The sequence below is a fragment of the Apodemus sylvaticus genome, chromosome 1 (genome assembly GCF_947179515.1).
Source record: "Apodemus sylvaticus chromosome 1, mApoSyl1.1, whole genome shotgun sequence".
NCBI classification, from domain to species: Eukaryota; Metazoa; Chordata; class Mammalia; order Rodentia; family Muridae; genus Apodemus; species Apodemus sylvaticus.
Window position 1 is genome coordinate 105,346,478 of NC_067472.1, and position 21,939 is coordinate 105,368,416.

A 21,939-nucleotide genomic window follows, 5' to 3' on the forward strand; every position below is an offset into this window, starting at 1 on the left:
TTACAGGTGTGCGCCACCATCGCCCAGCTAGGAGAGGGGTTTTCTTTGTAAGTGTTTTCTGTAGTGGGCAGAGTAAGAAAAAAGGACTTGGTTTGCTTGCACGTTAGTTGCTTGCTAGGTAAGAACCCTTTGGTACCTTTTGGTTTCTGGGTTTCTCTCTTAAGATGAGGTGTGTAGTGAAAATTCTGGAATTTTGGTTTCTTTATAACCAAAATATTTTAAACAGAAATATTATAAGATTGTGCTTTTGTTTTAATCTTGCAATATTAGAGGCTCAATTTAATGTGGGGATATAGGGCTGCTTCGAAGCAGCTGACTAAGACTTGCCTCATGCCCTAGCAGGGGCGTGGTTTCGCCAGCTGCAGATAGTTTCTGCAGTTGTGTGATGTTTGGAATTCTGGGAACTTTTCAGATGGTATATAAATACTAGAACTCCAACAGGCGAGGTGTGTGGGGGTGTGTGTGGGTGTGGGGTGTGGGGGGTGTGTGGGTGTGTGTGGGGTGTGTGTGTGTGTGTGTGTGTGTGTGTGTGTGTAATTTGTTAGAAGTCATGCTCAAAGAAGAAACAAGAAGAAAGATATTAGATTCACAGATCTCCCTATCTCTCACCTCTGTCCTCCTTTCTCCTATCTAGTGATAAGGGGTGAAACCAGGGGGACAAAGGGAGGGAAGAAGAAGAGCTGATAGAGTAGCTAAGTCCAGCTGCAGGGGTGCTTGGCGTCCTGAAGGATGAGAGTCCTCACCTGACTGTTTTCTTGCAGGTGCTTGGCGTGTGCACTAATACTGTGTCTAAGGGCTTTTCCCTCCTAAGGTAAGGATCTTAGTGACAAGCACAGCTAACAGTAAATTCATAGCTGGCATGATGGTGTTGCCTTCTTTATGTCCCCTGTGTGTCTACAGAGTATCTCAGATTTTAATTCCTGCCACATTGCTCCTTCACCATTTTCAGAAAAAGGCAGTTCTGTTCATCCGTTTGCTCGGAACCTTGCAGTTTCCCCTGATACTGTTACGTTTCTTGCTGTACGGTTATCAGCAGAGCCTGCTGGCTCCTCTGTTGCACATAGAGAACCAAAGCATTTCGTCCTCCCTCTTTCAGCCTCATGCATTCTGTTCTGCTGAGCCCTGGGCAATCGGTTCCTTGCCGTCTCTCCATGTTTAACTTACTTTTTCCTCCTTCATACTGCAAGTGGAGTGATTCTTTCAAACTATATTCAATTATACTGTTACTCTGCTCAGATTTCTCAAGTGGTACGCTACTATATTAACTACAGTCTTAGTGTTATTAACAGGTAAGGTTGGCTTACAGTTTTAGTGTACAGTCCATCATGGTGGAGTCCTGCCGTAATCACAGTCAGTGCGGAGAGATGAAAGCTGGTGCCTGCCTCACTTTGCCCTGTTTCTTTTTATTCAGCCTGGGATCCCTTCCCATGGGGCAGAGCCACCCACGTTCAAGGTCGGTTTTCCTGGTCAGTTGAACTTCTCTGGGAACACCTTGATAGAGATATCAGGAGTAGCCTAGGTCGTTCTAGATTCAGGGAAGTTGGTAATGAAGACTATTATACCATCTTACTCAAAATTAATTTTATAATCCTTATTATAGCCTACAACACTTAATAACTGAAGTCTAAAGAGAGTGAAATCTGGGGCTAGAGAGATGACTCAGCTGTTAAGACTACTGGTTGCTCTTCCAGAAGACCTGGTTCAATTCTCCGTACCCACATGGCAGCTCACACTGTCTAATTCCCAGTTCCAAGGGAACTGACAGCCTCACACAGACAAACATGCAGGCAAAACACAATGCACATTAAAAAGGGAGAGAGAGGGAAATTGATTGCCTTAAAATGATATAGAGTATGTAAATTAGAATTAGGTTTCAAACCCAGGTGGGATATTTTTTGTTTGTTTTGTTTCATTGATTCACATTTATTGAAGCCTTTTTCTCTATATTCTCTTTCCATTTCAATATCTTTCAATCATTATCTATCTACTATTTGATAAACACCTGCAATGATACCAAGTCACTTTACATCTTAACTCCAACCTTCACAAAATATTATAGGACAATTACAAATGCCATCATTTTACAGAACAGGAAACTGACTCAGTTTAAGAGAGCATTTCAATCCCATGAGATGACCTATTATTGCCTTCCTTTTAAAGATGGAATAACTGAGTTACCATGACATCAAACATCTTGCCTAATGTCACAATTAGAAATGGTCCAGTCAGCATTTCATCATAGATTTGCTTTCCTCAAGTCTGTGCCACAGTTTAGTTTCAAAGCTTCTCAGAACACAGAAACTAGAATGTTCCAGTTCCCTAGTCCGCTGGACTAGGGCCATCTGATCCTCCTGCTCTCCCGCTTCCCTGTGCAGCCTGGCTCTGCTGGCCTTGTCTTCCACGCCCCCAGAGCCTATGCCAGTCCTGCGAGCTTAGTGTCTGCTTCAGTCTCTCCTCTTCCTATTTCATCTCTTAAATCTGCTGAGTTTTTAAAATGCAGGCTTGATCACTTCACTACTGTGCTTAAAATCTTCCAGAAGTGTTCCTTTGTCTACACAGGTAAAAAACACACAGCGCAGCTTGTGGAGTGTCATGACCTTGCTCTGGATTGCCTCTGCAGCCTCAAGTCTTCTCCCTGTCCTTTTATCTCCTACTCGTATCCTGTTGCTTGCTGTTCTCCAAACACCTGCTCATGCTTCTGCCTGAGTTCTTGTAGTGCTAATTGTGATCAGTTCCTTCCTCTTCTGTTTGCTCCTCTCCTCCTTTTCTTGGTTCTTGCAGTATTAGAGGCTCAACCCCAAAACTTTGGACATGCTAGGCAACCCTTCTGGTTAGTTACATCCCAACTCATGGCCACATTTATTTGTCTGTCTGTCTTTCTATTTATAAACAGCCTTTGCCTCAAGTTTATTTGTAAAAACAGCAAGGGGCACCGGCCATCTGCAATAGTGTGTAGGTGTGTCAGAGCAGTCCATCTGTCTCCACTTTGGCAGATAGAAGCCTTTTTTTCCCCCTGGGGCCCTTACCAGAGCCTGGACACCTTTGGGAGCCTGAGCTGGAGCTGAAGCCTGGGCCTTAGCTGGAGGTGGCTCTTCAAGCATCTTGGGCTTAACCTCCTTGGGCTTCATAAGGGCTTTAAGGGGCTTCGCACCTGTACTCTTCGCCTGTGCCTTGCCTGCCTGTGTCTTCTTCAGGCCTTTCTTGCTGTACTTCTTGGCAAAGCACATGTTCCTCACCAACTGGGGGTTGACCTTGTTAAGAGAATCATATCTTTAAGACTGGATTTCTTAATGTCATTTCTGTGCAATTTTTGATATTGATTATTATTGGTGTGGTTCTTAGACTAGGACACATCTGCACAGTAACTTTTAGCTCCCAAAGCACCTAGGACTGGAAGAGAAAGAACTTTAAAAAAAATTGCATGTATGAATATTTTTCCTGCATGTATATATGTGTACCACATGTATGCCTTTTGTCCAGGAAGGCCAGAAAAGGGCATTAGATTCCCTGCAACTGGAATTACAGACAGTTAGGAGCTGCTATATGGGTGCTAGGAACTGAACCTGGGTCCTTTGTAGAGCAGCAAGTGTTCTTAACCTCTGAGGCGTCTCTCTACCCCATAGTTTTAGACTCAGTTTAAATAGTTCCATTTCCCTATTTCTAGCTCCCTGCTTGAAGAGACCTCATTTCCTTTGACTCGTATCCATGTCTCTGTTCTGGATCAGTGCTATCTCGTGGCTATCATTTGTTTACAGTTACCATCCCCATCCAGACCTCAGAAGAGATACTGCACGTAGTTTGCATCCTTAGGACCACTTTATCTGGTATGTAATAGGTGTTTAATAATGTTTGTGGAAGCAGAGAGTAAGGAAGTATCTACTATTAGTACATCCTTCTATAGAGCATAAAGGCTATAATGATTTTGCAAATAAATGTGAATATCTAATTATATTCAACATATTTTCCTCTTTCTTTTTAGATTCAGAATTTTGGGAGAGAATCCCATTTATTCTGCAGGTAAGTAATTATTTCTTGGTATGGTATATTTTCTCTAAATGACCCTTTAGCTCCCTGTAATGGTTTTGTGTAAAATGCTGAATCAGTCTTTTAGGAGGGTGGCAGAGGCCAGATCCTTACATAAGCTAGAACTGTAGATAAGAACATGATGTGGTTAGGACAAGAGCCATGCAGTGAGTTTGTATTTAAACTCTATCATTGCCTTCTTTGGTGATCAATTACTTGCATATTATTTTGAGACAGAGCCTTACTTGTCTAGGTTAGACTTAAAATTAGAGATTCTCCTGCCTCTGACTTACAGGTGCTAGGATTAAAGGCATGCTCCAGGGCTGATATTTATTCCATGACCTTGACTACCTCTCCGAAGCTTAGTTTCCTCAATTAAAAAAAAACAAGGATTACTATACATTGTAATCAGGTATTTGAGAATTCAATGGGATAAAGCATTATAAACAGTTGAAAAATAGCTAGCTTCTCTGGTTATTATATCACTGCTGCTGTCTCAAACGTTTTTCAAATTCACACTCTATTCAATTTCATTAACTCAGCTGCTTTTAGTCATTGTTAACTCAGTTACTTGACATGTGTGCATTATCTATCATGACAGAAGTCAAAGCTGTTTGTTGGTGTCTCTGCAACCTTCAGTACTGGCAGAGCATTGGTCCATGTGAGGCAGGAGGGAAATCTGGCTAAACAGGACTCAGTAGCTGGTGTTGTTCAAACTTCTAGGGTCTGACACTGGGCAGCATTTTTTAGGTGTATTTATTTACAGTACAATTTGGGAGAAAAATTCTGGTGTAATAACAGTCCTGCATGCACAGGAGGCATTATTACATCAAAACTCTTCTCAAAGTCCATGTCACTTATTCCGTGAAGATGGGTTCTAAAGGTAGGGCATGTATGTTATCTTAAAGGCCTAGGGGAGGATCTGGTGTGGTCTTGGTCATACAGGTAGCGCAGAGGTCATCTGAGTTATTAGTACCTCCAGCTGTGTTTGTGGGAGCTTGGTATGGCCTGGCCCTACAGATAGCACATGGGTTACCTAGGCTACGAGCCATCTCCATTCCCAGACTCTGGGCAGAAAACAAATTATACACTTTCCCTGTGTAGAGACAATCCTACATGTTTAACATTCCTGGTTTCCCAAGTGCTATCTGTGAGTGCAAAGACGTTGGTGCTCCCAGTAGCTGTTGGTCATGTAACTAACAAGTACCAGAGATAAAGGGATAAGGAAAGGAACAAATATGGACTCAGAGTGTGAAAAATAGTATGTAAGAGGCTTTAAATGTAATCATTAGAATGGTTGCAGGAGCTGGGCATGGTAGTGCATACCTGTAATCCCAGCACTTGGGAGGCAGAGGCAAGCGGATTTCTGAGTTCGAGGCTAGCCTGGTCTACAGAGTGAGTTCTAGGACAGCCAGGACCACACAGAAAACCCTGTCTCGAAAAACCAAAACCAAAACAAAACAAAATTAAAAAAAAAAAAAAAGAATGTACTTCTCTTGCAGAGGGCCCGAGTTCAGTACTGTAACTCACCATTGGAGCTCTGTGGTCCAACATTATCTTTAAGAAGTTTGAGATGAGGGGACTGGAGAGACAGCTCTGAGGTTAAGAGGACAGGCTGTTCTTCCGAAGTCTTGAGTTCAATTCCCAGCAACCAGATGGTGACTCATAACCATCTATAATGAGATTTGGTGCCCTCTGAGCACAGCAAATGCAAAAGGTAGAAAGAATATGGTATATTCAAGTCTAGAAAGCACTGAAGGGAAGACAAAAAGATATTTTGACAAAGCAAAGTAGGTAGCTGCCAGGAACAAATCATTGCAGAGCGCTTGGTTAGAATATTTAGAGAGCCATTTTGTTGTTGTTGTCTCCCCCACCTACCCACCCACCCACCAGACAGGGTTTCTCTGTGTAGCCCTGGCTGTCCTGGAACTCACTCTGTAGACCAGGCTGGCCTTGAACTCAGAAATCCGCCTGCCTCTGCCTCCCAGAGTGCTGGGATTACAGGCGTGCGCCACCACCACCACCCGGCTTTTGTTTTGTTTTTTTAAACATACATGGAGCATATATTGTTTGCCGGGTGCTAGGTTTTTCTCTGTCCTTGAGGGACTCGGGTGTATTGAATGGAGAGAATGTTCTGTAGTTAGATTCTTGCCAGTCACTTTCATCCTCTCTCTACCTGCATGGTTCTGATGAAAATGCTTCTTCCAACTTCTAAAGAGAAATAATTAAAATACAGTTGTGTACTCTTCTTCTAGATTGTCAGGCTTGGCTCCCTGTTAGTAAACCAGAATTCTGAAGGACGGTTGTGGGTGGCACAGACACAGAGTGGAGAGAAGTCAGTATGGATTTACATCTTACAACTGTGGCAACTGGATGATCTCCAGTTTGTCAGCTAAGGGTGGCTTTTCTTCCCAGGAAGCTGGAATGTTACTGAGACAGCAGGAAATTCAGCTTTAATGACACAAACTAGAGGGAAAGAAGCCAGTTGAATTTACTGAGAATAAGAGGCTTTCGAATTTACACATTTTACAATGAAAACAACTGGCTAATTAAACAGCTTAACCACTGACAATTTGACCCAAACCTTTCATTTAAGGGGGAAATGGTTAATTTAACAGTAGTTTGAACCAGCTTTTTAATTACCAGCAGCTCTAATTATAGGAATTGCCCCAAACTGAATTTAAGAGTGTCTCCTTGCCAAGGGATTCCTGCAGAGGAGAGACTTAGGCAAACATTTGCAGCCCTTGCACAACTTGGACTGTATCATCATCTCAAAGATCAGTTTCCTGTCTGCTTTTTGAAGCCACTGATAGCTGATTGTCTATGTACTTAAACATGGTGGTTGACATCTGGGTTTTTAACTTATACATAATGTTTCATTTTGCAATGTAGGCAGGTATGAGAGAACACTAACTCTGTAGCTGAACTCTTGATCGTTGTGTGTTTAGGGGTGCAGAGGAATGCCACCAAGATGCGGGGTACAGCCCCACAAGGCACCAAAGATGCACAGAGCAACTGCACGTAGGTCCTACAGAGTGGGAGAGGAGATAAAGTCCTGGGCCTGGGTCACAAGAACAGGTCCTTAAGATGCTTAGCTAGGAAGCCTCTTCTCTGGGTTGTAAAAAAACCCCAGACATTGGAAAATGCACCAAAACCTTTCTGTCTCATTCAGTGCAGACTGTAGTACCTGGCCAGTAGTGAATACTTCCAAAATTTTGCATGTATAAAATAGGTAAATGGTTGAATTAATGAAAAACTGTAATGACTAAAAATTTATTTTTAGAAGGACTGTTCTGTGGCTGTAGAGGATAAAGAGAGGGCATAGAAGACCAGGAACAGCACCAGCTCACCCTGCAGTCACCTAATGCCCTGTCTGTACTCCTTCCCATGCCCTCCACACAACAACCAAAATGATCTCTTAAAACCGTGACCGAGCGGAGCAGTGCATCAGAAGATAAGAACACTTGCTGCTCTTGCAGAGGGCCAGGGTTCAGTTTCCAGGACCCGTATATTGGCTCACAATTCCAGGGGAATCCAATGCCCTCTTTTGGCCTCTGCGGATGCTGCATGTATGTGATCCACATAAAATAAATAAAACCGGGCTGGAGAGATGGCTCAGTGGTTAAGAGCACTGACTGCTCTTCCGAAGGTCCTGAGTTCAAATCCCAGCAACCACATGGTGGCTCACAACCATCTGTAATGAGATCTGATGCCCTCTCCTGATGTGTCTGAAGACAGCTACAGTGTACTTAAATAAATCTTTAAAATAAATAAATAAATAAATAAATAAATAAATAAATCATATACTCATACACACAAAATAAGCAAAATCCTTTTCAAAACTTAGCATACAGGAGAGATAGCTCAGTGGTTAAGAACACTGCTCTTCCAGAGGTCTTGAGTTCGATTCCCAGCAACCACATGGTGGTTCACAACCATCTATAATGGGATCTGATGCCCTCTTCTGGTGTCTGCTATGGTATACTTGTGTACATTAAAAAATAAATAAATCTTTTAAAAAACATAGGATATATATGTATGTATATGTGTGTATATATATTGCTTATTTCTGTTCATGATGAAATCCAAACTCTTAACATGGACCAGTTTTGTTGGTTTCAGGCCCCCCATAAAGTCTATGCTGGGTCCCTCTCACTCTCACAGCTGCTCTCCCAGCCTTGCATGGGCCCCATGTCAGGTCCTGTATGCTGTTCCTTCAACTACAGCACTCATCTTCCATTTTGTTCCTCTCATAAACTTCAACTAGAAGTTTATTATTGGGGCTGGAGAGATGGCTCAGTGGTTAAGAACACTGACTGCTCTTCCAAAGGTCCTGAGTTCAAATCCCAGCAACCACATGGTGGCTCATAACCATCTGTAATGGGATCCAATGCCCTCTTCTGGGGTGTCTAAAGACAGCTACAGTATACTTACATATAATAATAAATAAATCTTTTTTAAAAAGTTTATTAAAAAGGTTTATTATTAAAGGAATAACTCTGAAGTCTATATTATTATGTTTTTATTAAGTTTAGTGTATTATACAGAGTCAAGTATTAGGACTTAGTGATTATCAGCATAAGTTACACAGTCAGATAGGCCCAAGTGTAAGTGGTAACTCTATCTCATAGGATAACTTGGTCATTTGCCAGGTTTTGTGAGTTACCTGTAGTAGTTAATTTTTTCATGGTTCCAAGCAGATACCTGACAGGAAGCAACATAAGGAAGGCACGGTTTGCATTGTTTCACAGTTGGAAGGTACCCAGTCTGTCATGGTGGGGAGCGCGTGGTGGCAGGAACAAGAGACATCTGGTCGTGTTGTTCCAGTCAGAAGCAGAGGGATGAACGTGGGTGCTCAGCCAGCTTTCTCTGTTTGTGTAGCCTTCCCTCCCAGGCCATGCAATGGTACCACACACATTTGGGCTGGGTCCTACCACCTCTATAGACCTGATCTAGAAAACCCCTCACAGACATACTCAGAGGCTTGTCTTTTGGGGGTTCTAATCCTGTCAAGATGACAGTCAATTGACAGTACTAACCACTACACTGCCATTTTATTTTTATTTGTGAATAAAGATAACAATGAAAATTAAAGAGAATATAGATAAATCACAAAAAACAAATGTGCCGGGCGGTGGTGGCGCAGGCCTTTAATCTTGGAGGCAGAGGCAGGCAGATTTCTGAGTTCAAGGTCAGCCTGGTCTAGAGTGAGTTCCAGGACAGCCAGGGCTACACAGAGAAACCCTGTCTCGAAAAGCCAAAACAAAACAAAAAAAAGCCACAAATGTGTATATGTGTATATTGAAAGCAAGATAAGTGATCCTCCTGAGCCCACTGCAGTATGCACGTGTGGAGATATTCCACCTTTTCTTAGTAATGGCATATATACCTAGATTTGGGGGGGGGTGTTACTTAAAATATATATTGACTATTGTGCTGTAAACAGAAATGAATCACTTCACTATTTGTCTATTTGTGGTGGCTGGGCTCACACGTTAGGCAAGCTGTGAACTGCTGAGCTGCACACAGTACTGCATGCATTCTAAAACTTTATTGACTGCTGGGTAATGTCAGTTCACACCTTTAATCCCAGCACTTAAGAGGCAGAGGCAGGGGGAATCTCTCTGAGTTTAAGGACAGTCTAGTCTACAGAACAAGTTCCAGGACAATTAGGGCAACCCAGAGAAACTGTGACTCAAAAAAACTTAAAAAAAAAAGTTTATAGAAATTTGTGATTCTTTTCTTTGGTGGATGTTTTTGCTGCCTGCTTCCTTCTCTCCATAGTCTCTCTCCATCAGAAAACCTCAAAAGGGCTGGACGTGGTGGCTCATACCTGTAATCTCTGCACTTTGAAGGCTGAGGTAGGAGGAGTGCTATGGATTCCAGGCCAGGTTGAACTACACAGTGAATTCCAGCCTGGTCTACAGAGTGAGACCCCGTCTTAAAAATTTATATATTAATTTGATTTTATTTGGTGTTTTGGTTTTTCAAGATAAGAGTTTTTCTCTGTGTAGCCCTGGCTGTCGTGGAACTCAGATTCTCTTGCCTCTGTTTCCCAAGTGCTGGGAATAAAGATGTGTGTCAACCCAGCCCTGCTAAAAAGAATATTTTATTAATTTATGATCTGTGTTGTGTGTGCACATATGGAGGATTTGTGGTCTGGGGGCTGTGTGTGTGTGCACATACAGAGGGCAGAAGGCAGCTTGCAGGAGTGGTTCTCCTACCACATGGGTCCAGCCGTTGAGACTCAGGTCATCAGCTATCAGCCTTGGCAGCAGCAGCCTTACCTGCTGAGCCATTGCACTGGCCCTCAGAAACAAATAAATAAACAAAGGAACAATAACAAAAATACCCAACCAAAACAAGAAACAGAAAATGTCAAAATAACATTGCTTGTTGAGAACAAGATGAAGTGAGAGTCTCATTAAGATGTCCTTTGTCTGCCTGACTGCCATTCACTCGTTTTCAGAAAAGAATTTCCCAAAGAAAGATGAGTGGTGGGGCTGAAGATATTTCAGAGCTAAAAGGAGAGAACAAGAGGGGAAACTGGGGAGCACCAAGAACCACCTTCACACAGATGACCTGCCGCCTTTGGCGTCGGCTTGCTCTCTCTTAGGTGGTGTTCTGAGGACCAGTCGGCACTACAAGACAAAGCCCACTCACGGCATTGGAAGATACAAACACTTGGTGAAAGTGCTAGAGGTAAGAGGCAAGGCAAGCCCTGTGTGGAAGGAACATGTCGTGGGTCACAAAGATGTGACAATCGTGTGTACACAGGTGGGTCACGGTAGAACTGTAAAGGCTATAGGGTTGGCCCTTGGTCATCTCTGGTTAGTTAGTTTGGAATTATGAGGACTAGAGTGGTTCTGCCAGCCTCTGATCTTGCTCCTTGGCCAGATTATTATACTAAAACCCCAGTTTCCCAATTTTTATTATTTATGATACTTCTGAAGACAATGATCTTAGTACTTACTTGTTCAGCACGGACCTCAGAGAGTGGAAATCATAAATTAATAACAACTGAGGGGAGAAGAGAGATTTCTCAATAGGTAAAAGCATGCACTGTTCTTAGATTTGTAGACCAGGCTGTCCTCAAACTCAGAAATCTGCCTGCCTCTGTCTCTGCCTCCTAAGAGGTAGGATTAAAGGTCTGTGCTACCATAGCCCTGCTTCAAGAACTGCTCTTGCAGAGAGTCCAAGTTTGGTTCCCCAAACCTATGTCACATGGCTCATAACAGCCTGCAACTCCAGCTCCAGGGGGTACCATGATTGTGGTCTCCTTGAGTATCTGTAGTCATATGCACATACCCACACACAGACACACATATGCAATTAAAAACAAAAATAAATAAAAATTTAAGTCAACATTAGTTGAATGAATGGTGGGTGCTAAGCAGGAGATGGGTTGATATTTTCAGCCTAATAACTGGTTTTTAGAGTATTTACAGATGTAAATATGTACGAGGCCCTTGGGTCTTTGAGAGTGATAAGGAGAAGCAATACTAAACATCGTTCAGTCATTTCACCTGTTTCTCTGGCCCCAGTGCGTGATAGCTTCTGTGGATGGTTAAATTTCCCTGTGTGTGGGGAGGCTTTACTTTGGCTCTGAGTCTTGAGTCTATGGCTTCCTGTAAGCACTATAATTGAGAAGATTTAATCCGCCCATACAACTATATACCTGCCATTGCCCCTCTCTCTAAATCAGAGTGCAAAGCACTGTATTTAGACTTTATAGCTGCTGAACTTGCCATCAGAGAATTTCATAAGAGCATTCACACTTGAGACCTATGTCAGGCAGGCTTCCCACAGGAAACGTTCAGGGTCGGTTCTGCCCTGTTTAAGCACTGAGACTCTGGGTAAATCAGCCTCATCTGTTTAGGTCAGATAAATACTGAAATTAATTATATGGAAAAAGATATTTATATGAGACTTGGAATTAGAAGCCCAAGACACTATGCCCAGCTGAGTTTATAGCTTTTGTCTCTATTGTTCCCCTGTGGTGTGGCTCCTCTGGGGCCTTCTTTGTGGTAAACAAGTGTGCTGTCACTAAGGTGCATACCCAGCCCTCATACCATTTGTCACACTTTATAAAGGATATAAAACTTTGGCTCCAATTGTTCAATGATTTTTCAATTCAGGTATCATGAATCCTTGTAATGTTTAATGAACAGAAGTCTATTGTTTAATATGCCCATTGATGCCTTGCCTATTTAAAATTGTTAGGAAAACAGTTTCTTTTTGGCTCCTTCTCTTGCCTCCCAGGTCCCCTGACTTCCTATATTGTGCCTCTTGCTTTTCATGCCTGTGTCAGGCCTCCTATGCTTGTTCCCTTCCTCACTTAAAAAAGTTCTCAGCATTTTTTTTTTTTAAACTTATGATTCTCCTGCTGTAGGCTTCCCAGGGCTGGGATCTCAGCCATGCACCACCACTCCTGGCTCTCTCCAGTCTTTAAACCAGGACAGAAATGAATCATCCTCTGAGAAGCCTTCTTGGGTCTCCTGCATGGAGTTATTTGTTCTACCGAGAGCTGCCACAGTTCCTTGTGTTCCCTGTGTCCTAGGACTTACTGTCTGTTTTGATGGCGTCTTCCTCTTCTAGATACTTAACAGGATACCTAAGGGCAGAGGATATGTTTTGGTTTTCTTTGTGTCCTCGGTAGAACCTGGCACCAAGCAGGGACAATATAAAATATCGATCCAATTAAGCTGAAATGTGGTTATTGGGGCTATTCTGGGGAACTCTGTAAAACAGAGGTAACAGAAGAATCCATACCTGCAAGCAGCCTGCTTCAGACGACCATAGCTGTGTGGAAGGAGTAGTGCTCAGGGCTGCGGGTCCTGATACTGTTTGTCACACGGTGGCTAGCACCGTGTGCTGGGTGGTTCTTCAGTACAGCACAATGGAAGCTTTTGTCCATACCTTCAGAGGCTCTGTCTTGTCACTTTTCACTCTCTGAGGACCTGCTCTAGATAACTGTGTGGTTTCCTTGAAACCTCAGGGTAAGAAAACAAATTATCAAACAACAATAAAAACAGTAAGTAGTCAGTTTCCCAGTTTTTCCATACCTGCTGTCTTTCTCATTCTCTTGGAGTTTGATATCCCCAAGGAGATGCTAGTCATTTCCCAAGCTCATGTTCAGAGTGCCTCTGTCTCTTTTCTGCTGGTGTTTTCCCTTCCCTCCTTCCAAATGCACTATCCAGTCCTCTAAAAGTTTTGGGTTTTTTTGTTTTTTTTTTTTTTAAGGAAGGGTTGTTTGTTGGTTGGTTGGTTGGTTGGTTGGTTGGTTTTGAGACAGGGTCTCACTGAGGCACTGACTGGCCTGTAACTCACAGAGATCCACTTGCCTCCTCTGCCTCCTGAATGCTGGGATTAAAGGAGTGGGCCTCTATGCCAGCCACCCTCTGACTTTGGAACCTCGGAAAGGAAGGGGCATTCTTGTCAGCGCTGCATGGCCTCATTCTTGTACTGGTTAATTTGTAACTCTTCACTTGGTTCTCATCCCTAAAATCATGAGTCCTTGTCCCTGAGGAGGTAATGAGGGGAGGGATAGAGGGAAGCTTTATGGGAAGTGGGGAGGGGTGATGGGGACACATCACCGTAGCCCCACAGCTACCCCCCAGCCCAGCCTCTCTTGATGTTCTGCATACTTTGTCTCACACCCATGTTCTCTCCAGCTTCTCTGCCTTTGCTCTACTCTTTCCTCTCCATGAATTCATATCTTTCCTGTCTTTCCATGGTCCCCATCATGCCAGACCCAGGATGACTCTTGACAGCGAGGGATGATTTCCAGTGTGTGACTGGACTCAGCACTTGTTTGTAAATCTCATGTTTCTCCAAATGCTTTGCATCCTTCTGTTGACTTTTTAAATGCTTCAGATTTTTTTGAGTGATTTTTCCCCCTTTGACAGGTTAGAAGTAATAATAGTCTAACAGTTGGAAGACCCCATCCTATTTATTAACAGTTGGTCAAAATTACAAGAAGCAGCACAAACCACCACCAAGGTCAAGTTCCCATGAAGCCAAAACCTTGTCAAACCACCAGATTTAATGGGCTTTTATATGCAGCCCACAATCCTGTCAGTTCATGTTATCTTATAGTCAAGTCCCTTTATTTCTCTGCTAGCCATTTTGTTGTTCTACACGCTGAAATTTGGGGGTGTGAAATATTGTACCAGTGAAGTTTCTTTATCACTTTATTTAAAATAACAATCGTCTTGCTGCTGTGATGGCTCAGTGGACAAAAGCGCTTCCTGCACAAGCTGACTGGGACCTAGGGTGAAGGAGAAAACTCACTTCTGCAGATACTTGTCATCTGTTTTGTGTGTGTGTGTGTGTGTGCACCACACCCATGCATACATGTGTTCAAACACACACAAATAATTTTAAAGTCTCATAACTGTATACTCTACCGACTTTCACTCACTCACTCACTCGCTCACTCGCTGACTCGCTTGCCCTTAGCTGCTGTCTAGCTTCTAGTCTTGAAATAAGAGCAGCTCAGCAGAGAGGAAGGTGTGGGAGGGTGAAATCAGAGACAACATAAGTGGTTTTCCAGGTTCTGGGGCAAGACTATGCTGTGACTTTCATAACTCAGCTGATTTCCATCTTTACAGAGTGGCCTTTAGCAACCAAGATACCTTTCCTCTAGGGAAATATGCTGTTACTACTGTTGACGCAAAAGACGTGTCTTCTTTTTGGACGATATTTATTTTGTATTAACATCTCTATGTAGAGATCATCTGTATGGCGCCTGGAATCATTTCAAGAAAAATGAGCAAGTTGGAATTACTGTATATAGCTAATAGTCCTAGCTAACTAGAACAAGATTGCCTTTGCTGTTTTGGTGACTGCAGTTCTAGACATGGATGATAGAAATGGCTTGGGGACACTTGTATTCGGACCCATATTTCCCCTTAAAAGTCTGCTCTTTGGATCTCAGTGAATCGAGGTGTCATTGAATATCTGCTGTGTGCTTGCTCTGTGCTGAGCACTGATGCCCAGGTGAACAGGACTCAGTCCTGCAAAGGCACAGACAGCTGAGAAGTCTCCAGATCCAGCTGAGGGCATGTGCTGCGTGCTTTACTAGAGGAATAAAACCCACAAGCAGTTCTGTTGTGTGTATGTACATATGCATATATGTGTGTACATAAATGTGCGAATATGCCTGTATGTGTATGTCTATGCATATATGCATATGTACATGTAAAGTACAATTTTACCTGTCATTTTCAAATGATGAATATATAAATAAAGTGATGTTTCCTGTAAGAGTCAATGATGTTAAATGCCACCTGTGTTCACACACGCTGGGTATGTGACAGTCATCTGGGAATATCTAGTTGCTTGGGGTAGTTTGTAACACTGAGCTATACAGAACATAAAATTGTTAGCTGGCTTCACAGAATGGCTTCTGTGAAGACCTAGCCTTCACCGTGAGAGCCTCTGCTCTCTAGATCCCTAGGAGTCTTGCCCTGCCACACCTATTCTTTCAAATTAGGTTTAATTTTCAGATTACAAATGAGAAGGATGGCAGAACAAATGATGGTATACTTAATTGATTTCTATATTACAGAGAAAGAAACCTCGATCTTGTTTAAGCCCTTACTGTGGGTAGTCAAATCACTACCACAGTTCATGTATCAGGTGCTGTCTCATTCATCCTTTTATCTCTAAGCCCAGTCATCATCATCATCATCCTCATCGTCGGTGGATGGGGACGTAGTGACATGCTTCTTATTAGGAAAATATTTAAGGTATGAGGCATGGTGGTGCATGTCTTTAGTCCCAGCACTCAGGAGGCAGAGGTAGATAAATTTAAGGCCAGCCTGGCCTACATAGTGAATTCCAGGCCAGCCAGGGCTACATAATAAGACTCTGTCTCAAAAGAAGCAACAACAAAAAACACTACAAAACAATTTCTTTTTTTATACCAGGTGCTATGACTACTATATACTGGTCTTTACAAACATCATTTCGTTTTTATGGAATTAAAGCTGGTATATTCAATAAGATATTGGTTATTAAAGATGTAGTTGAAGAAAAGGGTAATGGTTTACCCTTGACTAGTGTTTTCAGAATAAGTATTTGAACTTAAGATGGTCAGAAGCCATCTAACATCTCTGCCATTTCCATTTTGTAGAAGCTCATCAAAAGTTCCTGTCATGGCTAACAGCTTTACAATAATTGCTCTTACAAATGAGGACACTGCCTCTGGAGTGTTGGGCCCTGGATTATACTATGCCCGCAGTCAGCGTGTGCCCACGCTCAGATCCTTACAGACTTTCCACAGGACCATCCCTGGACCATCCAGGCGCCCAGCTCTCTGTTCCCTATCACTGGAACTTCTGGGAGCTGAATGTTGCGGCGTGTCAGGGCTTTAGCTTGGAGATGTTGGATGATGCACACCTTTCCAGGTTCTCCTGCTCAGACAGACAGATGCTCTCACTTTACAGTGTAGAGCCTGGGCTCGGCTTCCTGCCCTAAACAGACAGAAAGTACTTACCTTTGCCATTACTGTACTGTTGAAATCCTAAACAAGTATTTGTTTCTATATCATGGAAGGAGAGACAAAATAATCTCTTACGATCTCTTCCAACTGTAAGAGAAACCATGGTTCTAATTTGACTCTTCTGTCAGCTCTTTGCCAGTAAGGGTGGGCAAAAACTTGCCTCCAGAGTACCTGTGAAATAAAGGGCAACAATGTTGATTCTTGTACAGAAGTGATTAATAATTTCTTTACGATTCATTCGGGGGATCAGAGTATAATCCTTTGGGAGCATAGGTGGGCCACACTGCCCTGTGCCACCCCAGTAAATCCAGGCCAGCCACAGCAGTGTGGAGGCTTGTTGGACAGTCATCATTGTCCCTGACACTTATTCCCTAGCCTTCCTTCCTTTCTTGCATGACTGTCCTTGTGCCAGTAGGGTAGGCTTCCAAAGCGCAGCTCTGTTCTTATTTATCGCTTTCAGGTGTCTCTAATTCCCCATGGGCATTCATTAAGGCCTGGACTCTGAAGGAGAGGATGACTAGAGGGTGGGGGTGGGGCAGGGTACAATAAGATTACATAAGCCAGGGAAAGGAGGCTGTAGCTCAGTGGCAAAGCATATGTTCGGCATGCACAAGGCCTTGAGTTGGTCCCCAATAATCCCCCAAACCACAGCAGCAAAAACCACCACAAAAGGTTTTCATAGAAATCAGCATCAGGCATTATACTCAGTTAAGCTCTTGTCTGTGCTGTACCCTGGCTTAGAACTGATGTAAAATAATATCACTGTGCTATTGGTAATGTGGGTCTGTCCAGGCAGATCTAGGCCAGCATGGAAGAGCAGGGGATGCTGAGGATACTGGAATCAGCTTTCTTTGTTCTCTTAAAGCAGTGCCTTTGAAGAGGCCTGGCACTCCCTTGGCTACAGAAAGCCTCCTGCAGTCCTCAGAGGAGCTCCCCTCCCCGATGGACTCTGCACCCTCTTCCTTTGCGCCCGCCGGGCTTCATTCAGCCTTCTGACCCAAGCAGCATTTACTGTCATGGTGAAGAATCCTAGCTGGGTTTGGCCAGGGAAATAGTTGATCTATGGTTGACTTTACACTCACAGCAAGGCCCAGAGTCCTGCAGCTGCCACTCCTGTTGAAAACCTTAGTAATACAAAAGAGCCTGCTCTAGATAAATATCTGTATTGCTGTTAAGTAGTTGTAGATTTTAGTTCCTGAAGTCCGTCTTTCCTGGCTATGTAACTCTGAAAGAGAAACCTTAATATTTATGGCTTCACATTTTTCTCATACAGAATCAAGATTAAAATCTGGAATATGTGTTGCCTTTACAATCACTTTATATTCAACATTTTGTTCAAGGGCAGGACATGTTGTGAGACTCTTTGATCAGAGTTACTGTTTCTGTAAGCCCCTCTCCTGACCCACCCCTGCTTCACCATGCTGCATGCCTGCTGTCTGAGGCTGGCCTGGAACGTGACCGTGCTCTCTCAGGAGCAGTACGGTGTAACTGCAGTACAGGGACGACGTGAGATACAGAAGTCTTAGGTTTTCTTTTGGAAACAGGGGCTTACTATATAACTTAGGTGGGCCTTGTGACCTTCCTGCCAGTTTCTCTGGTGCTAGGATTCTAAATATGCACTGCTGCGGTTAGCTGCTCCTACTCCTCTAGCGCTGGGGATTCAGCCCGAGCCTTCTCGAGTACCAAGGACGTGCTTCATCTGAGCTGTACCTCAACTCCCAATTGTCTTTAAAAATGATTTTTACCAGCAGCAAGACTGAATAAATCTCCAGTTATTATTGGAAGCAATGTGACAACAATGTGATCTAGGCTAAAGCATAGATACAGCACTCATCAGAACAAAATACACGTACAGAAACATCACCTGTGGATATTCAGTATATGACAGAGGTGATGGTGCATTGCTGTGATGCTGGGTCACTGACCTGGTTGCTCATGTGGAAACGGTGACTCTTGACTCCTGTTTCCTAGAAGTGGGCTGTGGACTGGCAAGATCGCTGAGGGGGCTAAGGGGCCTGCTGCCAAGCCTGGTCCCTGGAATTAACTTAGTGGAAAGAAAACCAGTTCCATCAGTTTGTCCTCTGCCTTCTACTCATGTGCCATCCATGGTCTGTGCATGCATGTACACACACACACACACAAATGCACACACACACACGCGCGCGAACAAATATCAAGCAAACAAGCAAAAAGCATCTTAGGTTGAATTAGCTAACCAATGGAGTGCATACTAACAGTTTGATAATCAACACCAAAAAAAAAAAAAAAAGAAAGAAATTTATTTTGCTTTAGCATAACTATCAGTTTGCAAGTTGAGAAACAGAGATGGGAGGTGAGCCTCAAAACCAGGCAATGGCAGAAGACAGTCACGTGAGTCTTGTTAAAATAATACAAGCTCTCTTTTCCTTCAACTGGCCATTGGTAAGGGAAATTACCTATTCCTTCCCATGAGAATGTTAGCATCTCAGAAGGATAACCTGAGGGAAAAAATGGTAAACAATTTTACTTTAAAAAAATATGAACACATTATGATTTAATTATTTCGTTTTTCTTCCTTCTTCATCTTCATTTCTCCTTCTCCTCAAAATTATTATTGTTGTTGTTGTTGTTATTATTATTATTATAATTATATAAGGTTTCACTGTGTAGCCCTGGCTAGTCTGAAACTCTCTAGGTAGACTAGGTTAGCCTTGAATTTACAGAAATCCACCTGCCCCTGTCTCCGGAGTACTGGAGTTAGAAGCCTTCCCTGCCATGCCCAGCTCATTAAATTTTTTATACAACACTTTGACTAATTTCCTTTCTCTTTGTTTTGTTCTGTTTTTTTTTTTTTTTATTCAGCCCAAAAAGAAGAAATCGAAAGTAGAAGTGAGAGCCATTAATGTGGGGACAGATTACGAATATGGGGTTTTAAATATCCACCTGACAGCTTACGACATGAGTCTGGCAGAAAGTTATGCCCAGTATGTCCACCGCCTCTGCAACCAGCTATCCATCAAAGTCGAGGAAAGGTAGGAGGGACGCCTTTGTTTGGATGTTCCTGGTCTGGGTATCATGCTCCATTTCTTCTGTCAACTCAGGTTTCGGTAAAGTAATGTGTATGTGATGAAAGTTACAGTCAAAGTACAGAACAGATCATTAACCTCACAAGTTCCCGTTGCTCCCTCTGGAAAGCCTGTCTCCTCCCCTCCCCAACCCAGGTGTTGGCAACCACTGATAAGTTATCTGGCCCAGTTTTAAGTTGATTAATTTATTAATGTAGTGTGTGTGTGTGTGTGTGTGTGTGTGTGCGCTCACAAATGCCATATGTCTCATATGGCACAGCTCGCATGTGGAGGTCACAGATCACACACAGATCCGTTTGCAGGAGCGGTGCTTTTGTTCCCTGGGGAGCTCTGTGGACATCAGGCTTGCTGGCTGGTGCCCTCCCTGTTGAGCGTTCATCGCACTGCCCTGTGTTCCTGTTGTCTTAATGTCTTCAGAATAGCGGTAAATGGAGCCACACAGTAGGCAGCTGTTTGTCTCTGACCTTCACTTAGCATAATGTGTTTAAGTTCATCAAAGAATGTTTTTGCAAGTTTTTAAAGTTTTTGGCAAAATATATGTGAAAATAATAATTTTTTATTATTTTAAAAATTCTTAAAAATTTTTATCTTTAAAATTTTTTAAACTACTTTTAAAATTCTTTATTGTATTTCTGTGTTTATTGTGTATATTTGGGTCTGGGGGTGAATACGCCACGTGGGTCCTAGAGACTCAGTTCATCAGGCTTGGTGGCTGACAGCCACCTTTACCTGCCGAGCCATCTCACCAGCTCCATCTTAAGTGTTTTTAAATGTGCATTGGCCTGGTGATTCATAATGGGCAGTTGTTACCACCTCCTGTGTTTATAACTTTTTCAGCTTATAAAACTGAAATTCTGCCGGGCGTGGTGGCGCACGCCTGTAATCCCAGCAGAGGCAGGTGGATTTCTGAGTTCGAGGCCAGCCTGGTCTACGGAGTGAGTTCCAGGACAGCCAGGAATACATAGAGAAACCCTGTCTTGAAAAAAAAAAAAAAAAACTGAAATTCTGCACTTACTAAACAGTAATTCTGCTTTCCCTCCTCTGCTGCTCCCTGGACCCCCACAACCTCCGACTTTTTGTCTGTTTTTGATTACCTTCTAGAAGTAGAATTATACTGTATATTTATTCTGTGACTGTTCATTTTGCTGAGCATAATGTCTGTAGAATTTATCCGTGTTGTACCATATGTCAGACTTTCCTTTTTTAAGGCTGAATATTCCATTATATCCTGTATTTTGCTTCTCTATTCATCTGTCAATAGGTGATTCTGTTCAGTTTTGTTTTTAAGATAGAGTTTCACTGTGGTAGCCTTGGCATGCCAGGAACTCATAATTTAGACCAGGTTAACTCCTCAAACTTGTAGCAGTCCTCCTGCTTCTGCCTCCTAAGCATTGAGATTATAGGCATGAGCCATCACATTCAACCTATTTTTCTTCTTTCTTTCTTCCTTTCAGTTTTTCAAGACAGGATTTCTCTGTGAAGACCTGGCTAGCCTCAAACTCACAGAGATGCGCCTACCTCTGCCTCAAGTGCTGGGACTAAAGGCATATGTCCCCACTGCCTGGCTCTAACCTATTTCCTTAAGTGTTTCTTTAGAAGGGTAGGGTAGTATTTATTAAGTTTGTTAAGTGTGAATTGTTAATTTTTCTTTTATGGTTTATGCCTTTGGTGTCATATATAATAACTTACTGTCTAATCCACAACTATAAAGCCATCTGCTAGCAATCCTCTTACATTAAGCCTGACCCATTTTGTACTGTTTTCTTATATGGTGTATAATTTGTGTTTGTCCCATCCTTTTCAAGAGGGAGTTGGTTTCTTTTTTCTTTTTTCTCTCTTGCCTTTCTTTTCTAATATGACTGTTCAGTTGTTTCATCATTTGGTAAAAGGACTTTTTTCTCCATGGAATATCTGAGTATCTTTGGAATGTCTGTTCCCTGATGTGATTTATGTTACATTGGTCTATATATCTGTGCTTACATGAATACTTCAGTATTTGGGTTACTATAACTTGACTATGCTTTGTTCTTTTTAAAAATTATCTTTCTATAATGGCCTTTTGTTTTTTCCATTAAATTTTGTATTGACTTGATGTCTAGAGAAAAGCCCACTATGGTCTTTTGACATTTGTACAGCCTGTAGATCAGTTTGGGGGAAGTTAGAGTCATGACAGTTTTCCCTCTGATTCAGGCAGTTTTGCATGCTCTCCTCATACATTCTATGGAGCTGCTGGGAGAATGTAAGAGAAGAGAACTCCGTGTCTGTTCCAGAGCCTCTGCCTTTTGTGTCTTATCTCAGGGTTTCTGACGGCTCACATGTCCTGTGGTTGACCTTAAATAGCAT

At 42.7% G+C, this 21,939-nt stretch overlaps 1 protein-coding gene across 2 annotated transcripts in view; it reads left to right on the top strand.

Moving 5' to 3' along the window:
* Positions 1–21,939, top strand: part of Mrpl48 (mitochondrial ribosomal protein L48) — a 39,111-nt gene that overhangs the window by 7,116 nt on the left and 10,056 nt on the right. For both annotated transcript variants that reach the window (XM_052157541.1, XM_052157532.1), the window contains exons 2-5: positions 762–811; positions 3,980–4,017; positions 10,640–10,725; positions 19,373–19,542. In XM_052157541.1, the coding sequence (XP_052013501.1) occupies positions 762–811; positions 3,980–4,017; positions 10,640–10,725; positions 19,373–19,542 (344 nt within the window). The remainder of the gene's footprint in view (positions 1–761; positions 812–3,979; positions 4,018–10,639; positions 10,726–19,372; positions 19,543–21,939) is intronic.